This window comes from Salmo salar, chromosome 19 (genome assembly GCF_965601325.2).
Source record: "Salmo salar chromosome 19, fSalSal1, whole genome shotgun sequence".
Taxonomy (NCBI): Eukaryota; Metazoa; Chordata; class Actinopteri; order Salmoniformes; family Salmonidae; genus Salmo; species Salmo salar.
This window is the reverse complement of record NC_138309.1, coordinates 57,328,753-57,351,748: the sequence shown is the minus strand read 5'-3', so window position 1 is coordinate 57,351,748 and position 22,996 is coordinate 57,328,753. Positions and strand designations below refer to the sequence as shown.

At 42.8% G+C, this 22,996-nt stretch overlaps 1 protein-coding gene across 5 annotated transcripts in view; it reads right to left on the bottom strand.

Moving 5' to 3' along the window:
• Nucleotides 1–403: 403 nt before the first annotated feature.
• The window catches only part of LOC106579328 (ETS translocation variant 4), a 31,605-nt gene continuing 9,012 nt past the window's right edge, over nucleotides 404–22,996 (bottom strand). For 4 of the 5 annotated variants that reach the window (XM_014159147.3, XM_014159148.3, XM_082965829.1 and 1 more), the window contains 8 exons: nucleotides 9,087–9,207; nucleotides 8,568–8,768; nucleotides 8,055–8,440; nucleotides 5,330–5,398; nucleotides 4,037–4,084; nucleotides 2,666–2,838; nucleotides 1,074–1,175; nucleotides 404–872 (listed from right to left, as the gene is read on the bottom strand). In XM_014159147.3, the coding sequence (XP_014014622.1) occupies nucleotides 645–872; nucleotides 1,074–1,175; nucleotides 2,666–2,838; nucleotides 4,037–4,084; nucleotides 5,330–5,398; nucleotides 8,055–8,440; nucleotides 8,568–8,768; nucleotides 9,087–9,207 (1,328 nt within the window). In that variant the 3' untranslated portion in view covers nucleotides 404–644. Of the gene's footprint in view, nucleotides 873–1,073; nucleotides 1,176–2,665; nucleotides 2,839–4,036; nucleotides 4,085–5,329; nucleotides 5,399–8,054; nucleotides 8,441–8,567; nucleotides 8,769–9,086; nucleotides 9,208–17,869; nucleotides 18,257–22,996 lie in introns of those variants that run through there. The other variant, XM_014159149.3, reaches the window with a different exon arrangement.

The following is a 22,996-nucleotide window of genomic DNA, read 5'->3' as shown; positions in this document are numbered from 1 at the left end:
ACTCTGGATAAGAGCGTCTGCTAAATGACTTAAATGTCAAATTTACATTTCAACTGATTGTTTTAATTTATGAATTTTCAGGTGTCCCATTGCAGCTGGAGCATGCTGTGTGTGCATATATTAGAAGAGGAACAGTCTGACCTTTGAGAACCTTTGTAGTAATCATGTTTCCTAGTTGACATAAGGTGTGACCACTGATAACGTCAGAAAAGGAAATGGCAGGTAGGAAATACTTGTGCTCTTTTGTCACCGACTTTGACTTCAGTTTGGTTAATTGATTTTGATGTCCATGATTTAGAAATGACTCCGTACCTTGAGATAACACCCATTCTCCCTCTGTGTAGCCATTCCCAATCTGCCACAATGTTATCAGAGGAGTAAAACAACGTCTTGGCACATAAAGTAGTAGTAATATTGTGTCTTTATTAAGCAATCTCTTTAACCACAGTCATGTGTATGGATTGAATAGGCCTCAGAAGTGAGAGGAATGCAGCTCTTAAAAACTCAAAAATCCCTAATGAGATTAATTTAAACAAAAACAAAAAAACACCATAGCCTTATATACAAGTGAATGGGGTGGGCATGTGCAATAGGTGGGTATTATGGGATATTACATAGATAATCTGGAGGATGGGGCCGTAGCATTAGTACATGTAGCCTTTGGAGTAGGGTTGGGCGCCCATGTTTGGTGGGGCTTGTTCTTGGGGGTAGGTGGCCCCCTCGTCCATGTGGGACAGGGGCACGGTGTCCTCCTCGTTGACGTAGCGCTCAAACTCGGCCTTCAGGCCGGGCCGATGACTGTCGGGGAAGGCCAGGGAGATGAGGGCCTCGGGCTCGCACACAAACTTGTAAACGTAGCGCTCCCCTGCCACCTGCAAACACAGAGGAAATGGATTTCTCTGTTAGACATGTTCAGTCGTTGGTGTTGTTATACTAATGCAAGTACGGAACAAATAAGCCATTTCATATAAAAACATTGCTTCCAAATTGAATTGAAGAGCCAACAAACTGATAGGCAGTCTCTCCACTCTCAGAGGCATATCGGAACTGCCGAGTAAAGCCTTAATTTGTACCTTCTGCATAATTCCCTTCTCGTAGTAATATCGCAGAGAGCGACTGAGCTTGTCGTAGTTCATGGCTGGACGGTTCTTCTGCATGCCCCACAGCCTGGCCACCTGAGAGGAGAGAGGGAACGAGAGAGGAGGGAGGGATAAGAGAAAGCAAGAGGAGGGAGGGAACATAGGGAGAAGAGAGAGAGGTGGTTATGCATCTGGGTCTGTTCAGCTCCAATGGATAGACCCTCTGCTCTTCACAGGTGAATGAACACACATTAAAGGAGACAATGTTTTTAGTATCTGTCAAAGGACATTCCTATTATACTTTATTATATAGATTGAGTTTAGATGGAGTAAGGACTCAGGAACCAATATGAATGAATTCCAAATCATTTGCCCTAGAAGGAACAACACCATTTTTCTTGCTTCAGCCTGCAATGTTTTACAGCCACCACTAGGGGTCCTCAGTGACCAGTTGAAATGCTCTTCCTCTCTGAGCTAACTGACTCATCATGTCAAAAGCAGGGCGAGTCCCCACATGTGGATTCACTTCCTTTTTATGTAACCCATCACCACTTGAATGCAAACAGAGTCCCACAATGTGCGCAGTGAAATAAGAGTCTGGTGCCTGGTTCTCATTGAGGCGGCGTCGTGAAATTTGTCTCAACCTTCCGTTGAACAGCCTGTTAATTCCAATACCTATGAAAAGTCTCACATCTCCAAGCGAGTGTGAAGTGAAACCAGTGTGTATGAGCTTTGTGTTGTTGACAAACATTCTGGTCACTAGGAAGAGTTCAGTGTAGAAGAGGCATATTAGACTCCTGACTCTGAGTTTTAAGGGAACGCTAGTGTCCCAGAGCAGATTCCTCTCTTTGATCCTGAGTGCACACTCAACCTTAATTGCTCTTGTAAAAACCTTGCAGTATTAATTATTTACGTACAGCTACCAGATAATGGAAGTATCATTGTATCAGAATGTCTTATAAATAAACGTCTTAGAAGTTTATTCAAACAGGTAAATTAATTTCTAAGTCAACAGCCCTCAACTTCAAAAGCGCCTCTCATACACTTCATTGACTTATGGGTAATGTGATGTAAGGAGTGAATATTAGGTGATGAAGCTCTTCCTCCATTTTGTGTGTGTATCTACTGTTACGATTGGTAAATAATGGATGGAGGCTAATGGGCGCCTGGCAGTTTAGATCAGTGCATGGCCCAAGAGGGATTGTATAGAAGTAGGGAGGGGGAGGGAGGAACAATCTCAAACATTGAAACGTTATTCTCGACAATACACGATCAGCATTAAAGGCCTCTTACGTCTGTCTGACTGACCCTGCAGCGTATAGCAAGCGAATTTAAGCTACTTCTAACGTTTCTAAACAATGGCCAAAGATCCCAAAATGGACTTAACGGAAACGTAACAGAAATGCTGTAAATTTACTAGTCTAGACCCTGGTTGGGTTAGGATTAGGGTTAAGGTTGGGCCTTACCCCCTCTGGCTCGATGAGTTTGAACTCTACTTCTTGCTTTTTTCAACATAGAGCAAAGATCCCAAATGGACTGACAATATGACGTAACTGTAGATCTAGTTACTGTAGGTTGGGCCTTACCTCCTCGGGTTCGATGAGTTTGAACTCCATGCCGCGGCCAGTCCAGGCGATGAAGTGTGCGTTGCCAGGGTCGTCCAGCAGGGCCACCAGGAACTGCCAGAGCTGAAGGGATCCCCGGCGCTGGTAGGGGGCCCCCTCACGGAACACGCTACCACCCTCCTGCTTCACCTCACCTGGAGAGGAACAGGGATGCTGGAGGTTGGACTAGGCTGGAGGCTCAGACTGTTTGAGGAAGTATGCAGCTACCATTGACTAGGGATGGTACAATTACTGTATAATCGTGTAACAGACAATTATAGATGAAGACCTTCATGAAAATAAAATAACCGACCTTAACAAAACAAAAACAATTCTGGGAATTAGTGCGGTTGAGTCTGTTTCTGCGGTAACATGGATTTTTTACAACGTGATGAAACTTTGTTGCTCCTTGCTGAAACAAGCAAGGTGTTGTAGCAAACAAGTCTTTGATTGCCTAGGCAACGCCCCCCTCCCTGCAGCTGCAGCACATGTAGTCAGGAGTGGAGGAGAAAATGTACATCTTAATAATAAATAAATACATCTATTAGAATGAGTTATTCATTTTGCTATTCAAACGATTATCACAGTGACCGCACGTGATCATTTGACTGACCGTCACAGCCCTACCATTGACATAGGACAGCTAATGACAGGTATGGCAATGTGGTCAAAGCTTGTTTAACATTCCTAATAGGATAAGGATAAGACTGTAATTTTGGTTGAGTACAATCAATAGCTGCCTTGACAGGCTTAAGATACTGTAGTAACTGCAACATTGTGAGTGACAGTTGATTGGTTCATTATCTTGAGAAGCAGGGAATGGTGCCAATATACAGTACTATGAGTGTGGGAACATGGGGACTGTCACTGTAAGTAGCTGTCCCTCTAACCCAGTGTGTTTCGCCAGTTTAACCTGTGCAGGAGCCCTCAGGCTCTCCGCTCACATCAGTCACCCCAGTGCACCATGGGAAACTGACTATCACCTTGCTCTCCATGACACAGGAGCCCGGTCCCTACCTCAAGCACGGGAAACAAAACCCACTAACTCAGCTCCAACCAGGAGCCTGTTACGCCCAAAAAATAACTCTAAAGCTTATTGTTCAGCTATACTTTATCTGATACTATTGGCAGTGATATAGTGCTGATACCGATACACGTACTGGGGAAGATTATTGTGAGCGATAGGTATTCGATCCCAAACGGAGAGCCAGGTGGTGTGATTGAGTGGATTCTATGTCTCTCCTATGGAGAACTGACAGTGGACACCCTCAGTGCCATCATCAATAACCATTATCTGATCTCAGTGACACCTATTGGAGTGGATTGGAGTGTGCAAGGAGTTGTAAGACTCACCTTCTAATTTCTCAGGAACGACACGGGAGTCGTTTTCAAAGAGATAGCCTGTAAGAAAAGACAGGGGTTGTTATTAGTGTTTAAAGTGGTCTTGTGTTGCTATAGCTTGTTCACCATGCCATATCTCAGATCACATTTTCACAAAATGAATGACTATATTGGGTTCATGTATCTCTTACACTTCAACAAGAATGTGTAGAGCACTTAGTGAGAATGGTTGGATTCCGCACACTAAATATCTCAAAAGGACTCCATCTTCCCTCTTACTTTTGTTTTAATAATACTTTTGATTTGAAGTGTCTAATACTCTTGTGATTCTTAAAGGGGGCACCTCAACACTGATTTGGTAAAAGGCTGAGGGATGGGTCTGGAGATCTTTAACCACTCTCAAACGCATAGACAGAGCTATGGATACAAGGACTGACCATCCATGATATCAACATTCTAGTTTTGTTTTGAGACTGTACAGTGTTTGTTTACATTTGTTTACATGTAAAACAAGTTTATATTTTGGGTTCTGATGGAGTACGACAGTTAAACTAAGCTCATGAGTAGGCCGTCATTGTAAATAAGAATTTGTTCTTAACTGAAGGTTAAATAAAGGTTAAATAAAACAATTTATTTTTAAAGGAGGCATCTATAAGTTATATTCTTCAAGAATCAATGGGTATATATCATTCATTTTAAAGGCTAAAATGGATGAAGCAACTGCAGAATGCCTGTATAATAATACAATCTGTTTTGTGATTGGCTGTTCAAGAGCAATTCCTGAATTCTCACTTATTTAGGAAATTATGCTGGACAAGAACTAGAATGACCCAAAATGGTGTGACAAACAAAGGGAGTGAAGAGGAGGATTGTTTTTCTTTTCTCAAGGAAGAATACTCTGGCTTTTTCCAGGAGTAATATTTATCCAGGGATTCTTGGGGCATGGGAGAGGCCAGAGCCTATGCCAATGGAAACATAGACACACTGCCGGTTAGCCAATGGAAATACGGACACTCTGGGCTGGTTAGCCAATGACCGCAAAGCTACAGCCAGTAACCAGGCCTCATTTAAATGAAGAATAGGAGAGGGAGATTCAGTACACGTAGCATCCCCCATCCTATCTTCAGTGCCATGAACCTTTGGCACAGACTTTTGGTAATAAGGAATGCATGTAAATAACAACAACATGATTATGCAGTCATAATGCATTATAACACTTGTCATAAATGTCTGTAGTATCTACGACGGGCTTATACATGCATAAAACAGGTAATAATGAATTACACCAGACACGGTTTTGCTTACCTTCATTGTTGTGCTGGGGGTTGGGGTACCCCTCGTTGTGGTGGTACATGGAAGGACATCGAGGCACATCTATAGGGCAGAAACACAAGCATACACCTATTGGTCAATGCAGTGTATCAAAACAATCAATAAAATAGTTTTCAGTGTACAGATGGATTTCCTTCCTCAGTCTATATATACTAGGCCAATATCCATGGGGACAAAGAGCATTAATGTGCATATTTTGTTTTAATCGCAAGGACAAAACCTTCATTTGAGTTAGCTCCTAGGGAGGAGCAGCAGTATAGTTTAGTGTATTGGTAGAGAATGTGAGTCTGCATTGTCAGCACTCTGTCCATTCACCTGTACACCCCTCTACCTGACTCAACCATCCCACACTGCAAATGGATGGGCTCTTCATACTTCTATCAATCCCAAAACAAATTCCCAATCAAATGTCCATTTCCTAAAGTTTTATTCATTGAAAACCTCAGATGTTTCTGCCTTTTACTAACGGCTGCCCTCCGGTTGGTGACAAACTGCTCTTATCGCCTATACAGTGTACTGTATGAGTGCCTGTGTGAGTGAGTGCATGAATGGCAAGAGGAAGCCAGAGTGGGTGAAAGGTGCAGCAGCTCTAGTCTGCTGCTTCTTCTGCCTCTCAGTGGTGTGGTTAGCCTGGTGACTCACTCCTGGAGAGTGCAGTTGCAGTGCTGTGGCTGTGATAGGATGTCACTGGGGTATATCAGACCCTCCATTCCGGGCCAGCACTCTATCACACTGTAAATAATATCACTGCCAGCCAGGGAAGACTGCCACTGGGGAGTGATGGGAAGATTTGGGACGAGAGCACCAGGGTCAATTGTGTGCTGGCTGGTGTCGCCAGCTTTCATAGCCATTTTGTGTCTTTCACACAACACAATGGCACACATTAGTTTACTAGATGGACATTTGAATATGAAAAAGTTAACTTTATTCACAAGCCTGATCCGCATAAACTGCCTATGTGCTAGTGGTGCGCTTATCTATAATTTTGGTCACATTTCAGCAGTGGTGTAAAGTACTTCAGTAAAACTACCTTAAAGTACTACTTAAGTCGTTTTTTGGGGTATCTGTACTTTACTTTACTATTTATATTTTTGCCAACTTTTACTTTTACTTCTCTACAATCCTACTTTTACTCCATACATTTTTCCTGACACCCAAAAGTACTTGTTACATTTTGACAGGAAAATGGTCCAATTCACGCATTTATGAAGAAAACATCCCCGGTCATGACTACTGTCTCTGATCAGGCAGACTCACTAAACATAAATGCTTTGCTTGTAAATTATGTCTGAGTGTTGGAGTGTGCCCCTGGCTATCTGTAAATAAACAATAGAAAAATGTAATTGTGCCACCTGGTTTGCTTAATATAAGGAATTTGAAATGATTCATACTTTAACTTTTGATACTTAAGTATATTTTTTTTAGCAATTCCATTTATTTTTGATACTTAAGTATATTTAAAACCAAATACTTTCAGACTTTTACTCAAGTCGTATTTTACTGGATGACTTTCACTTTTACTTGAGTCATTTTCTAATAAGGTATCTATACTTTTACTCAAGTATGACAATGAGGTCCTTGTGATAGCATTTCGGAGCGAGAAAAACAGCTGCCAGCTTTTATCTGCGGCACACGTCTCAGGCAGGCCCACCAGCCTCTTCAACTCCTCCTATCACTTTCAAAATATATAAATACAGCCGGTATGATGCATTTTGCATCATATGTATTTCTGTATTTTGAAAGTTATATATCTTGAAAACTTGATTTCTGATATGCATAACATTTTTGACTATATCAACAATGGACTAATAAAACAAATAGCAAAAGATAGTTTTCCTTTAAAGGGAACAGCCAGGGCTTTGGGGCTGTGCTGCTGCACTGTGGAGGTATGGCTGCCAAGGCCCCTGGCCACCCCACCCTCTCCTCACCCCTCCTCTCTCCCTCCACAGTGAGTGTTCGAGTTACTGCGGCCACGCTCATTTTTCCATTATGAGTTCATCTGCCTGCAGAAAAGGGAGCCGCTGTTGCAACCCGACACCCCAGAGTGCTCCACTGGGGACTCTAGTCTTTCCAGTGCCCTCCATTTTCTCAATGAAATTCCTCTGCCTCCCTTTCAGTAAGACAAGTGTGGAGAGACGGAGCAGGGAGGAGTGTAGAGGAGGAAAGAAACTGTATTACAGTCAAGAGTCAATACCTTTTTTTGCAAAGTGCCAGGGAGTTGAAAGGAGGAGTTTGGAGGTAGGGAGAGGGTAGGGCAAGGTCTCTAGCAGACATTGAAGTGTCTGCGTTTGGACATTTTGTTCTAATGTTATCCATACAAACCAGGATGACGCAAAGCAACTTTTTTTTCAAAGGAACTTTTGTAGGACAGAGAGCAAAAGCCACAAGGCAATATGCACGTAACATTTCAATGTGTATGTAATTGTATACATCCTACCTCCTACAGAAGGTGAATAGGTCTACATGAGTGATATGGGATTAGTTAGGGTATGTTTTGCAGTATTCCGTGGGTCAGTGTGTTGTGATTTGTTAGAGAGGAAAGACGCTCTGTGACCTCCGTGAGAGATTAGCTTCCCTCCTAAAACCATGAGCCATTCAGTATAGATTCTTTATATTAAACGGGGGTTGCCATTCAAAACAGACTCATGTTGTATCTCTGTCATTCTTCCCTTGGACCCTCAGTATTTTAATCACTCACCAGGCTCATAGGTGTAGTCGGTTGGCTCCTGCTTTACCATCATGTGGGCAGGAGGGAACCTGTGCGGATGGTGGTGAGAGTGCGGGTGGGGTTGTTGGTGTTGGTGAGGTGGGTGAGGCCCATGTCCTGATCCATGCCCGGGTCCTGCCATGTGGGTGGCCCTCTCGTAAAGAGGGTCCAGGTACTCTTGCTTGAAGCTCTGCTGCAGGTAGGGTAGACAGGGGTCTGAGTGCTGCCGATGATAGCCACCACCTCCACCTGGTCCTCCACCTCCTCCTCCCCCACCACTGCCTCCGGCTGGGGCAGGGTGCATGCGCTGGAAGGCCTGCCCTTGAGGGGGGAACCCCTGGGGGCACATGTCTGCTGAGGGGGCCTGATACCTGGAACTAAGAGAAGGGAAAAGAGAGGTTATGAAAACTATCAGTGCCGACAGAATATTATTATGTCCCCAACCAAAGGCGTATCGATTTGTGACAAAATTTTAAGGATTTCGTACAGTACAGGGGTTAATACCTGGGGTTCATGGGGTAGTTGTTGTGGTTGGGCAGCGGCTGAGAGGCGGCAGGGGAGTTCATGTTGTAGGCCGTGTTATCAGGCCGTCCACCAGCGCTCCCGGCAGGCTTGGGGGAGTAATGATGCTGCATGGGAGACATGGGCGTCCCTTGGGGGCAGGAGCTCTTATTGGGTCCTGCAGCCCTCTTCGGCTCATAGGCACTGGAAAACACACACATTACATGCTTTATGAATCGCAATTTGGTTGATGAGTATTACCATGGCATCAGTAGTAGGCCCTAACATTAGTAAAACAGGTCAGTAAGCCAAAGTGGGCTTATGGGGGATGGGTGTTTTGTAGTGACTCACGTTGTGTTCAGTAGCTTGTCTGGTCACTCTCTTTGATGCACTGCCTTATGTATGAGAATTGACTGGAATTGGTTAACTAGTGACCTGCTATGGATCCTCTGACTCCGTAAGTTGAGAATGTTTGTATACGGGCCATAATAAGCTGAGTACTGTACTTGTTGACATGTGTACCTGGCATAAAGGCACTGCTCTCCATTGGGGATCTGCTTGTGGCTACAGGATTGGCTGGGGTCGGACCCAGGGCTCGGTGGTTCCTTCTTGATGGTGACTGGCGGGCTGTGGAATGCCACTGCTGTAGAAGAACAGAGACATAAGAGCAGGTTGGCAAACATGGATAGTTTTGTTTTACCCTCTATGATGTCATCAAGTTCAAAGGCGAAGCAAACACTTTCGTCCGCACAGGAATCCCTAACATGTGCCAGACCGCTTCAGTGACAGTCAGTTGAAAACAAGGGACGCAGACAGACACATCTAAACACACCTAAACATACATGTGCATAGACACCATCCTGCAGTTCATTTGGAAGCCATTGTTAACCTCGCCAACTTTTTCTCCTCTCTTCCAGACACAACACAAGCCATAACTTCCTATGCATCCAACACAAAGTATACCCAAACCTAAACAACGGCACTGGCCAAGAAACTGTCTTTCGATGAACAAAAGGCCGGGCAGATCGCTCAAGAGTGACTTCGAAATTGGACGTCTATCCATGTCCTGATGTTGTCGGGAAATGCCTTCAAAACTGGCCACTAGGGGCAACAGTGAATACTATTACCATCAAGTAGGCTTGGATTGTGCTAGGGCATTGTGGATGGGGGTGGTGGATCAGAAGGTTGCGTGTTCAATCCCAGTGGTGGACACTCATTTATATGTTTACATATCCTACATTACTCATCTCATATGTAGATACTGTACTCTATACCATCCACTGCATCTTGCCTATGCCGTTCTATACCATCACTCATTCATATATGTTTTTATGTACATATTCTTATTCATTCCTTTACACTTGTGTGTATAAGGTAATTGTTGTGAAATTGTTAGGTTAGATTACTTGTTGGATAATACTGCATAGTCGGAACTAGAAGCACAAGCATTTTGCTACACTCGCATTAACATCTGCTAACCATGACTATGTGACAAATAAAATTTGATTTGATTTATGTATATATTTTTTGACACTATCCCAAACCTTAACCTTTACCTTAACCATGAGTGCCTAAATTTTATGTGACTCTGGAACAGAAGGTTGAGTGATCAATCCTAGTCGAACCCTTAACCTTCTAAATTCAACGTTTTGTCATGGGGTCGTTGAATGGAGACCAAGGCGCAGCGTGTATAGTGCTCATTCTTAGATTTTTAATGAGAACACTCCAACAACAAAACAATAAAACGACCAACAACAGTCCCGTCAGGTACTCTAGACTAAACGGAAACAACCACCCACAAAACCCCATGAAAACAGGCTGCATAAGTATGGCTTCCAATCAGAGGCAACAATAGACAGCTGCCTCTGATTGGAAACTACACCTGGCCACAACATAGAAAATGACAACATAGAATGAAACTCTAGACAACCCACATAGAAAACAGAAAACCCAAAACACATAGACGAAACACCCCCCTGTCACGCCCTGACCAATCTACTAGGGAAAAAGGACCTCATACCAGGGTCAGGACGTGACACGTTTGGTGCAACTGAACTATACTGAGCAGGAGGAGCAACCCAGGGTGTCAAAAACCCTTTGAATTTTGACATTTGGAGCAACTTTGAAATGTGACGTTTTGGAAAAACATGGATAAACGTCTAGTTCTGCAGTGAGATTGTGAGAGCTTGTTGCAAAAGGCAATGCAACACTTTGGTCAGTATGATGTTTGAGTGAAACATAATACATTCTTCATTTCCTTGGCAAACAATGTTATATAATTTTGGGTATTTCAGTTAATAACTTTATTTTCCAAAAGGAGACGGCCAGAGAAACATTTTACATTTGACCTCACAAGGTCATGTTACTTGTTAAGAACAATATTCTGATGATTATTCCCTATTGGAATTTGGCCTCCAGGTACCCTCTCTAAGGCCAGAGGTCACCATAAAACAGGTCTTAGTAAGTGATATCTAGCCCTTGAGCCATAAAACCGGCCATGGTTGTCCTTACGCAATGAAGATGTTTCAAATGTTTCAACCCCTAGGTCTCAGCCTTAATTTAATGTTTTGATCCAGGGCAGGGAAGGATGAGACAATGAACAGATAAAGAGGAGTATAAGGTCTGGCCTCCCCGCCGGAGGACGAGAGATTTTCTGCGAACCTCTTAGAGGAACGTGTCTGTCTTCCCATATGTATACGTCTGTCTATTTCTGTCTATTAAACCTTTAAATGTAGAAGTTGTTCATCTTGTATTTTGTTTCTCGCATTTCTCCACACCTTGACTGGTTTTCAATTCCTAACATTTCCTGTCTTGGATTCGTTCTTCATCTGCATGAACATTCTGAGCATGTTTACTAGATCTTCCTCCTTCTGCACAGCCTATATTCTTCCCCCGTTTTCAATCCAAACTCTACAGAAGACATCTACTTTCTATCAAGCTCTTCCCTTGGTGGGGACCTTTGCCTTGAAGGCCACACAAACCACCCAAAGTGGAGCTTCAAACTGCTGAGGCTGTGTTTATTATGTGAGGGGAGGTTCTCACTGACTGACTGTACAGCACAGGATGTTTTTCTGGGCCTGAGAGGGTAAACAGCAGCAGCTGTGCACTTTCAGCTGGGGACGACTGTGTGTATACGTGTGTGTGTGTGTGCGCGCGCACATGTGTGTCTGCAGTGGGTGTGGAGCTGACGGAACAGGCCACACTGAAACCCAAGACCAGGTAATTGCATACTGTCTGTATCCCATTCACAAAAAGGGAGGAGAGAAAATGCAGCGACTTACTGTAAATGGCAGAGAAAGGAACGTCTACAGCTAGTCAAACAGAGCAACAAAGAAAAAAAAGAAGGCTCGAGAGGAATGGGGGGAGTAAAAAAAACGACAGACAATCAGTGGGAAATAAAGACAGAACGAAAGAGACTGAGAAAGAGAGAGAGAGAGAAAGTGACAGACACAGACAGACAGATGCAGACAGGCAGACCGACAGCTTGTTGAACACTTGAAAATGGGGAAAACCCCTATTGTTTTAGTCTCTTCTTTCCCATGACACACCCGGGCAGGTGAGGAAGTGTTGGCTTTAGAGTGCGATCAAAAAGGATTAGAAAAGTATTTACCCAGATTTCCCACACAGACACAATAGGATTCCAGCCCTCCAAATCCCTCTGCCCTCTTCCTTTCTCATCATACCCAGGGTGGCACATGACCGAATTTGTTTCCAATATGGCTATGAGAGTGTGGAATGTGTTTGTCTCACACAGTGACCCTCTCACTACACACACTCCATGGCGTGTAGAGTGTACACAAGTCCAGTCACAATGCAGCCCAAGTGGAGCAGCTAATACGTTTGGCAGACATACGGCCTTTTGCCGTGGCCCTGGTTTTGTTTAATTTTGAACACTGCGTTCTGCTCTGTGAACGGCATCGAGTCAAGAGCATTGGCCGCTGTTTGAGAATGAAGCACAGCACTGTTCAACAGTAAGTGGGTGGAGATTCGTGTGTCAGGATCTACAATATTAATTACTCTTGTATATGAGCATAGGACGGCTGTGAGTGTGTATGATTTGGTGCTGTTGTCTGGCATGCTTCCCCAATTAGCAGGGGTTGGCGGACTTCCCTGTTAACGAAGCCCTAGTGAATCAACTGATTTCTCAAGCTCAAGATCAAAGGAGGTTGGGACACATTGGATATCCCTTGATCCTAATAGAAATGTCCCAACATTTTGAGCATACAAATAGTTTGTTGTATTTGATCAGAGTAAACTATAAAATCAGAAAACATCTAATCAAATGGCTACCCAGACTATTTGCATTGCACCCCCCCTCCCCTCTTTTACACCGCTGCTACTCTCTGTTGTTATCATCTATGCATAGTCACTGTAATAACTCTACCTACATGTACATATTACCTCAACTAACCGGTGCCCCCGCACATTGACTCTGTACTGGTACCCCCCTGTATATAGTCTCGCTATTGTTATTTTACTGCTGCTCTTTAATTACTTGTTACTTTTGTTTCTTATTCTCATCTGTATTTTTTAAAACTGCATTGTTGGTTAGGGGCTTGTAAGTAAGCATTTCACTGTAAGGTCTACACATGTTGTATTCGGCGCATGTGACTAATACGATTTGATTTGAATTATGATTTATTTCAACCGGAAAAGGGATTCTTAAAATGAACAATTTAAAAAGGATTTAACAAATAATGGCTTAACAAATCCTTGAAAAAAGTGACATTATCAAGGTAAATCCAAATGACATAAAATTTGCCTCCAAAGTTTATAAAGTAGTGGCAGTCACATAAACAGAGTTTGGAGAGCTCTTCCCTATTGGTTTTATTTAGAGGACATTTGACCCCAGCTCACATGGTTCTGGTTTCCCTCTCTACATCTCTGTTAGTAGTTACACTTTTCTCCACCAAGATCCTCATATTTCAAGTTTTTTCTAATATGGGGAGGGGGTGTTGTGAACTTAAACATATTGTATAATGGTAGAGAGAAGTGTTTAGATATTTTTGGACAGATACTGTACACATTAGGTACACAGTGTTAAGGCAGAGAGAGAGAGAGAGAGAGAGAGAGAGAGAGAGAGAGAGAGAGAGAGAGAGAGAGAGAGAGAGAGAGAGAGAGAGAGAGAGAGAGAGAGAGAGAGAGAGAGAGAGAGAGAGAGAGAGAGAGAGAGAGAGAGAGAGAGAGAGAGAGAGAGAGAGAGAGAGAGAGAGAGAGAGAGAGAGAGAGAGAGAGAGAGAGAGTGTCCTTTCTTCGTATTTGGAATGGGTGTTGGGGGTTTGGAAATGTGAACACATCCTAACCTTGTGTAAAATTATGATCTCAACAAAGTAGGGGTTGTTAACTTTAGAGACGTTTATGGCTGAAATGCTTTTCTTATTCTCCCCACAAAATTGACGGATATAGGGCATGTGGAAAGTCTTCTTCTTGTTATGAAAGTCGAATGTTTTCATCTTGTGTTTGCTCCTCTTCCTGATTTGTTTTTTTATTATTTTTATTTATCTTGCTTTCCCTGGTGTCTTGCCAGTCACTCCCTTTGTGATCACAGGATGATCCAGGTTATGGATGGGGTTGGAGGGAGGAGCAGGAGGACTTTATATATGTAAATAGTGAATCTTTGGGGGAGGATGCAGGGTGAAAGGTGATGGTCTTGGTTGAGTGCTTTAGGAAGTGGAGGGATCATCATGGAGGGAGGCTATTCAGTCAAAACCCACCACAAACAAATCTCAGGACCTGAGACCCCAACAACACCCTCCTCACCCCTATCCTCGTCCACACAAAGTGTCCTCGGCTGGGTTAAGGTACTAGTCGGAACTCCTCAGGACTGAGGATCACCAGAAGCTTGTCTGAAATGGGACATTCTTCTGCAGCTTAAGTGCTAAAGAAATATCTCATGCTACTTTGTGTAACGCAAAGAGGAATTCAGGATTCAGAGTGTTGTGACGTCAAGAGACAAAGTTAAAAACATGAAGCATCAAGGAAGACTACAAAATAAAGCTGCGAGCAGCAATAAACGATGTTCAGGATGACAGAAAGAATACAAGATAATTTGGATAGCAAAGGAAGTACTCTGTCATGTAGGAACAATCTTCCTCTATGTGCCAATCATGAGTCTAAATACAAAGTCTGGAGTGAATCTGACGCATGTTTCATAAGGAGAAGATTATTGTGAGCATTAGCGTTACATGTGCAAAGAATGAGTTGTTAATAGTTTGACTTGTTTTTTTATATGTATATCAACACCAAATTCAGTGCGGTTCATTTTAGGGATGTCTATGATATCAATGACCATTTTTGACGTTGATAGGCCACTGTGGAGTGGAGTTAGAGTGGTTTTAAATGGACACATAAAATCTGATTTTTGATTTGTCAATAACGCAGCCATCTTTTGACCAATCCCTTGTACCATGGGCCTACATTCCAAATGTGGTTTCATTTGGTCCTATGGTACATTTTAGAAGTATTTGTTTGGCATATTTTAGCATATGTGCTAATATGCATCTACTGGTATAGTATGCCCATCTTTAAATCCATCAACGTTATTTTCTCAAACTCTTAAGGGACTATTGTGATGAGTCCACATTTGGAGTGAATCTGACTTTTAGTCAATGTGAAGAAGATTTTTTATGATTATTTTAAGCGTAATCGTTACAAAAACAAAGTGAATTGTTAATACTGCCCTACCAAGAAAAAAGGCAGTAACTGCTCATTTTAGCTACATTAAATACATGCTTAATCGTGTGAACAAGTATCCTGCCTCTATTGTATTGTGTTTTGGAGAAAATGGGGGTCATGTTAGCAGTAACTGCATAAAGTTACTGTGATACCAAGGTAAATTTAAGCAACTTTTCTCAGTTCCATGCTATGAGCAGTTACTGCCTTTTTGCTTGGTAGGGCAGAATAGTTTCCTTATTTTTTAAGATATCAATGCCAAACTTAACATGGTTCATCATGGTAATGTCTTCGATGACCCTAAAAAGTGTCAAGTTGCCAGGCCTTTGTGAAGTGGATTTACAAAGGACTTAAATGGACACTTAAAATCTTATTTCCTGATTGATCAATAACTCAGACATCTCTTAACCAATCCCTTAGCTTCTCTAAAACTAAGTTAAGAGATTGAGGTTTTCAAAAATGTCCAAGATGGAGCAAAATTGATCCTGACAGACCTTATGGGTCCATGAGGCTAATTTGTTAAGCATGAGTAAAGACACCTACAGACAAAGTTTCAAGTCAAACGGGGCGGAGGACATGAGGGTTTAAGTGAGGCTGCTTATAACAGTGCCACCTACAGGCCAATCAGTGCCATTATTTTTGACCAAGTTACTCGTGGCCTCTAGTTTCTGTGTGCCAAATTAGAAAAAAAGTTACCAATCTATGCTTGAGTTATATGACCATGTCAAGGGAAAAAATTATCTAAGAATAACCATAGGTTTCACAGCTTTGCTGTGAACCCCTAAATAGGTAACCGAAAGGTTGCAAGTTCGAATCCCCGAGCTGACAAGGTACAAATCTGTCATTCTGCCCCTGAACAAGGCAGTTAACCCACTGTTCCTAGGTCGTCATTGAAAATAATAATTTGTTCTTAACTGACTAGCCTAGTTAAATAAAGGTTAAAAAAAGGGTATGTACCTCTTCTTACTATCCTCTTGTGATCTTAAGTTTGTACAGGATTCCAATTATAGTTTGGTAGCTAATGGCAATGATCAAACAAGTAGCAGCCAGGGTTGAATGCCAGGTAGGAAACCCCCTCTGTAATCTCCTCAGTTTATTTTATACAGAGCACTTCCTACCATTAAAGGTTCTTCTCTAGAGTAATCAAACCTGAACTCAGCGAGAGAGGATCTGGAGAGCTTTACATTAGGGTGTTTATCTCTGGGATGGGAAGTCAGTCTCTGGAAGTCTGCAGGACGTGACAGCTTCTTATTTTTACCGTTATTTTAACAGGTAAGTTGACTGAGAACACGTTCTCATTTATAGCAACAACCTGGAGAATAGTTACAGGGGAGAGGAGGGCAATGAATGAGCCAATTGGAAGCCGGGGGTGATGGAATGAGGGCCAGATTGAGAATTTAGCCAGGACAATGGAGTTAACACCCCTACTTTTACAATAAGTGCCATTAGCAACCACAGAGAGTTAGGACACCCCGTTTAACATCTTATCCGAAAGATGGCACCTTGGGATATATATATACTGTATTTTTGTGCCTGCTACTGGCCCTCCAACATCACTTCTAGCAGCATCTGGTCTCCCATCCAGGGGCCAACCCTGCTTAGCTTCAGAGGAAAGCCAGCAGTGGGATGCAGGGTGGTAAGCTTCTGTACCCACCAGCCAGTCAAGGAACTTCCCAGTGACTTATCATTCTGGTTAACTGTATCTCAGTTGCAATGTCAAATAGGGTGAATAGTATTATAAAGATGTTTTATTGTCATGTACACCAGATAGGTGCAGTGAAACATGTGGTTTTACAGGGTCAGCCATAGTAGTACAGGACCACTGGAGCAAATGAGGGTTAAATGCCTTGCTCAAAGCACATCAACAGATTATTCACCTTGTCAGCTCAGGTATCTGAACCAGCAACCTTTCAGTTCCTGGCCTGGCGCTCTAACCACTAGGCTATCTGCCATTGGCAAACCATGAGAATGAAAGGCGATGTATTAAAGGAAACATCCATAGTAGCTATAGTCCATTTCAAATATGGGCAACTGTCACATGATTGTTCCTTGAATGTTAGATGATATACAGTTTCCTGTATTAGTACACGAGTTCTATAAACTACATATGTACTGTACACCCTGGAACAGCTTTAGTAGAGCCCATGGAGGGTTTCTTGAGAGAGTGAGAGTGAGAGAGAGAGAGAGAGAGAGGAGAGAGAGAGAGAGAGAGAGAGAGAGAGAGAGAGACAGAGAGAGAGAGAGAGAGAGATGGTTCCTCACTGGCAAATTGATCCCAACAATGACAGACAGTTCAATAAAAACAACAGGGATGCCCAATTATGTGGCTCTAAAGATTTCAAAGGAACGTATTGATTTCTGGGACATGCCAAATAGCAATCCTCTCTCTGTCTCTGTGGCCTGGCTCAACTGTAGAAAGTAGGGTACATGAGGGATAGACAATAGTTTTTTATATATGTCATGATAGTGGAGATCAAATACAGTATATAAACACATGCCGCTTCATCTACACCGCACTGTGCCACCTTTTCTGTTGTAGTGATTCATAGCTCTTATTTTCAACAGGGCTTGTTGCCACTGCTGTAACATTCAACCCTATCAAGTAGAGAAGAAAGGCCTTCAGTTTCACTTACTGTAAACATTTAGGTGGTATTGAAATGCTGAAATTTTCATTCCAAGTATGTTGGCCCACACATTGAAAGCTCTGAATGTAAAAGTGTGGTCAATGGAAAATCCGGTGGGATGGTGAGTCAACGACGGCGATTCAATCTGTTCCACCTCATTGAGACTGGAAAGACAATCCAGAAGCAATTCCACTGTCGAACTGAAACATGTGCAGGACATCTGTGCTTCTCAGGTCAATGCACAATCAGGAAGAGCAGAGAGAGAGAGCGAGGGGCGAACTGACAACTGGAGATCTCTAAAAGCCAACGCTGGGCTCCAGAGTGGTCTCAATGTCTATTACAAACATCATCGCTTGGTCCATTTAACCATTAGTGTCTCCTATCTGATTTACCGGTCACCCTTTCTGATCGGCTAATGCCTTTGCGACTTGGCTTCCTTGAATATTTAAAGCATTGTTGTCAGATACCTGCCAAACAAGCCTGACAAGATTGATAGAGAGCACTGTAGTATCAACAGAAAGTGATTGGACGGTAAAGCGACATAGCACAACAGATCAACTATGTGATGCTTTAAGATAAACAGAAGTGCTTCATGTATTTTGGTTTCATATTATTAGGTGTAGCTTGATGTTGTCTTGGAAACGAGGATGTGGCGGACACAGAGCATGGAGTGTGACCGGAGAACGGAGTGTCACACATTGCTGTCATCCAAGTTTCACTTCTCACTTCTAGAATATTTGATGTCAGGTCGAATTTTTTGGACTGTAAGGAATTCCCTTTTCATTTTCCTATCATGTGTGTGCTGTATGTGGTAAAGGACTTCACAATTTGACAGTGAAGATGGAGATATTACTGTAAATCAAAAAGTGTGTGGGTGTGTGAACATCATGTGACTGTGTAATGGCCATCCCATTGGACAAGACAAGGAGGAGTGGACACAGGACTTAGCAAAGGCAGCACTTAGCACTAACACAGGCATGTCACGTGTTATGGATTATGGGAATAGTATATTCTTGATTAATGTGTTATAGCATGGTGAATAACAGCATCAAAGTGCACGTAGCAGCACTAAAATCAAAGTTGAATCAAAGTTGACCGTAGCCTGTATATTGACAAAAAAAACATGACTTGTATGTATGTGTGTATATAAATATATATATACATTTCTTTATATATATATATATTTTTTTTATTTTTATTAATCACACTTTATCTATTGTCCATTTCATCCCCAGTGCATTGCGGTTATATTTTTTAAGTGGCCTGTGACCGTCTATAAATCTTTCTTCCCCATTGCCATTTAGTAGGCACAATACAATACATCCCCATCCCAGGACACGGGTAGCGAGTGGGGTGTTCCATCGCAGAAAGCGGGGGGTGTAATTAATGTGGCACAATATTGACCCTTCACTCTCAATCCCTCAGCCCCAATATAGCTGTCCCCTCTTAATGTTTAATGTGTCAATCGACCCCCACTCCCCCCTCCGCTGTTACTGAAATGATATAAAGAGCTCCCACTGACCCGGCTAACATCCATCAAGTGGAGATGTGAGAGAGTGAGGGGGGGAGATATAGGGGCGGACCAGGCTTATCTTGACTGAAGGAGATAGATAACACATGTTGCACTAAGTTCCCATCAAGCCCTAGTAGAAAGCCTGGTCAAACTCCTCCCTGTAAACATCAGAGCACATGCCACATCCACAGATCCTCTCACTCTATCGTTACCTTCAATCTCTCTATTTCTTCCTCTCTCTCTCTCTCTCTCTCTCTCTCTCTCTCTGTTTAGCGATTGGGATCTCAACATGATGCCCCGAGGCACAGGCAAGCGTGCTGCGTGACCCCCCCACCCCCCCACCACTTTCCTGATTTATCTACACTTTATCTTTATCTATCTATCTCTCCCCATCCCTCGCTAGGATCAATACAGCTCTACTAGGCTCACTCCACACACGGCCTGTCCTGTGTCAGCAAGTCACTATGGCAATAGCGAGACCTCAGCCTCAACCATCGATGATCCCCTCTTAAGGTTACATGTGGCGGTTGGAAAACTGAGCCAACCACGGCCATGTTTAGTAAGACACACCGGAGCAAAACGTTTTCTCCCTACTGAACAGGACCCAGCTATGTCACGGAGACAGAATCTAGGGATATCCCTCGCTGTCGGTCTTGAGCATAACAATAGCGTCACCAAGGGTAATTAACTCTGACGCTATTTAGTGATGGCATGCTTGGTTTGTTGATGTGATCTCCTGGTTTCTCGTGCTCCTGTGTATTATTGCTAAACGTGGAACCTGGTCTGTTATTTTTAGGCCTGCCTGCCTGCCTGCATCTGTTGCCCCTGCTCTTGTCTTAGAAAGAGAAAACGTTCCAGCTGTGGAGAACATTAAAGCACAGCCGTTCCTCAAATCCCCCTTTCCTTTCCCTGAACATGCAAATGCACTTCTCCCCTAACACACTACGCACAACATTTAGATCACCCACGGAAGACCATTTTTGTGTAAGTTAGAAAAGTAGTATAATATTATAACATTGGGTGCATTATAAGAGGGAAAACAACTTTTGGAAAATAAATGGAACCCCTTTGTGATGAATGTTCAACTGAAAGATAACATTAGCAGAAACCAAATGGAGAGAGAGAAGGCATTTGAAGTGTTCGCCTTCTCTGTTTTGTGGTGGTAGTAGAATAACAGCCGTCCAATTCATGAATGGAGATTCCCTCCCTTTAACCCAATGTGCTGCCTCAGCCAGTCTCTCACAACCAGCCCATTCATAAAACTGTGGGGCTGAAGTGTGTGTGTGCATTTTGTGTTCGCGTGTGCATAGTGTGTGGCTGTAGGTGGTCAGGATGCATGCTTTTCTGGAGTGAAATTACCCATTCAGTCATGTACTCACATGTACGTACAAACTTGAGAGCACACACACACACACACACACACACACACACACATTGAAGAGGAATCGTCCTCCCTGGGGGCGAACGGTACCCCTGCATATCTGTCAGTCACTTGGATGTTTCAGCAGACGTGTTGCATAGCAGCTGTATTTTGGAAAGTTGAGAACACTGGGCTGCATATTTCTTTTTGTTCAACTGGAGAGAGAGCAAAGAGAGGTAGGAGCTCGCCAATTCATGGTCCCTCTGCTCCAAATGGGGACTGATTGGACCAGCTCTGAGTGAACCAGTGAGCAGGGGAACACAACAACACAAACAAGAGAGAAGGTCATAAATTCATGACGAGGCAGAACGCTTCCTACCGAAGAGACGAACTGTCGTGAGCATTTGCACTCAACTGCACTCTCTCTCTCTGTCTCTCTTTCTGTCTCTCTCGTTCTCTCTCTCCGTCGCCCCTTTTCTCTCTAAAGGACTGGAACGGCATCTACAGCCACGACTTCCTATATAATTACTACAAGGTCCAAAACTAAACAATCGGCCCACACAGCTCTGAAATAGTTGGATTAGCTCACATCTTGGAACGCTCAACGTAGAGAAAGCAAAATGGTAGAAGGGTGAAAATGAGAGAGAGAGAGGCTAGGGGTGTCCAGAGTTATAATTCAGCTTAGTTTGTACAGAGACAGGAAGAGGGAGGGGTCAGAGAATCCACTCAAAGAGAGGGGGGGGGGGGGGTGTCACAAAACGGGGTAACAGTACTGTAGCACATTTTTATGAATGAAGACTAAGAGAGAGGGGGAGAAGCTTCCTCTTACTTGCAGGAGAAAATATATGAATGGGACATGTCTCTTGGGCTGCTCTCCGTCTAACAGAACATAAAGAACTACTTTCCACACTATTTTTATTTCAGTAACAACCCATTTATCAATGGCATATTTGGTCTCAGACAATTCTAAAAATATAGAAAAGTAGAAACTAGGGAAAACTTTCAGTGCGTGGAAGATTTGATTTACATTTGACTGAGTTCCCTACCTGCAGGCAGATAGATTGAAAACAAAAGGGACTGTCATTATCCAACAGCCTCATTACAGATCAGATACCCCCTTCAAAAGTTCTGTCAAACCCCCAAAAGTCAACAACACTACCCCTCCCATTTAGCTATCACGAGCTGAACGTCATCCCCCCATTTTACCATTGACTTAATTTCCTAACGGTGTTCAGTGAATCATACGTTAAGGGACTAACGTGTTGTATTAAAGCTTGAAACTCCCTAAAATACACAGTATAGGTCAGAGATAAAGAGCAGTGGTGTAAAGTCTTTTTTGTAAAAATACTTTAAGGTACTACTTAAGTAGCTTTTGTGGGTATCTGTACTTTACTACTTATATTTTTGACAACTTTTACTTTTACTCCACTACATTCCTAAAGAAAATAATGTACTTTTTACTCCATACATTTTCCCTGACACCAAAAAGTACTCGTTACATTTAAAATGCTCAGATAGGACAGCAATGTGGTCCAGTTCACGCACCTATCAATAAAACACGTTGTCATCCCTACTGCCTCTGATCTGGAGGACTCACTAAACACAAATACTGTGTTTTAAATTATGTCTGAGTGTTGGAGTGTGCCCCTGGCTCACCGTAAATTTAAAAAAAGAAAATCGGGCCGTCTGGTTTGCTTAACATAAGGAATTTTATGTATAGTATTTACTTTAACTTTGCACTTTTACTCAAATATGACAATTTAGTACTTTTTCCACCACTGTACTTGAGTACATTTAAAACCAGATACTTTTAGACTTTTACTCAAGTAATATTTTACTGGGTGACTTTTACTTTTACATGAGTCATTTTCTATTAAGGTATCTTTACTTTTACTCGAGTATGACAACTGAATACTTTTCCCACCACTGGTAAGGAGGCAAACGACGTGTTTACATAAGCTTCCCTCAGTGGAACTCTGGAGACAGAGCATGCTTGTTAGCTGTTATTGAGAGAAAGGGGAAAGAGATTACATAGATTCACCAGATGTGCAGGTATTGCACAATCACTTCTTGTCCCCCCCATCTCCTTAATCTAGCATTCCAGAGTGTCCCAAAGTCTGGCGCTCTGTTTCCCTCATCCCTCTCTCTCTCGTTCTCTCTCTTTCCCTCTATCTCCCTCTGTTTTCCACACCCATACAGGTAACAACCTGACTCAGAAAACAACTATGTTTGATTTTCTGTGGCGCCTTTTCAATACGGCTTC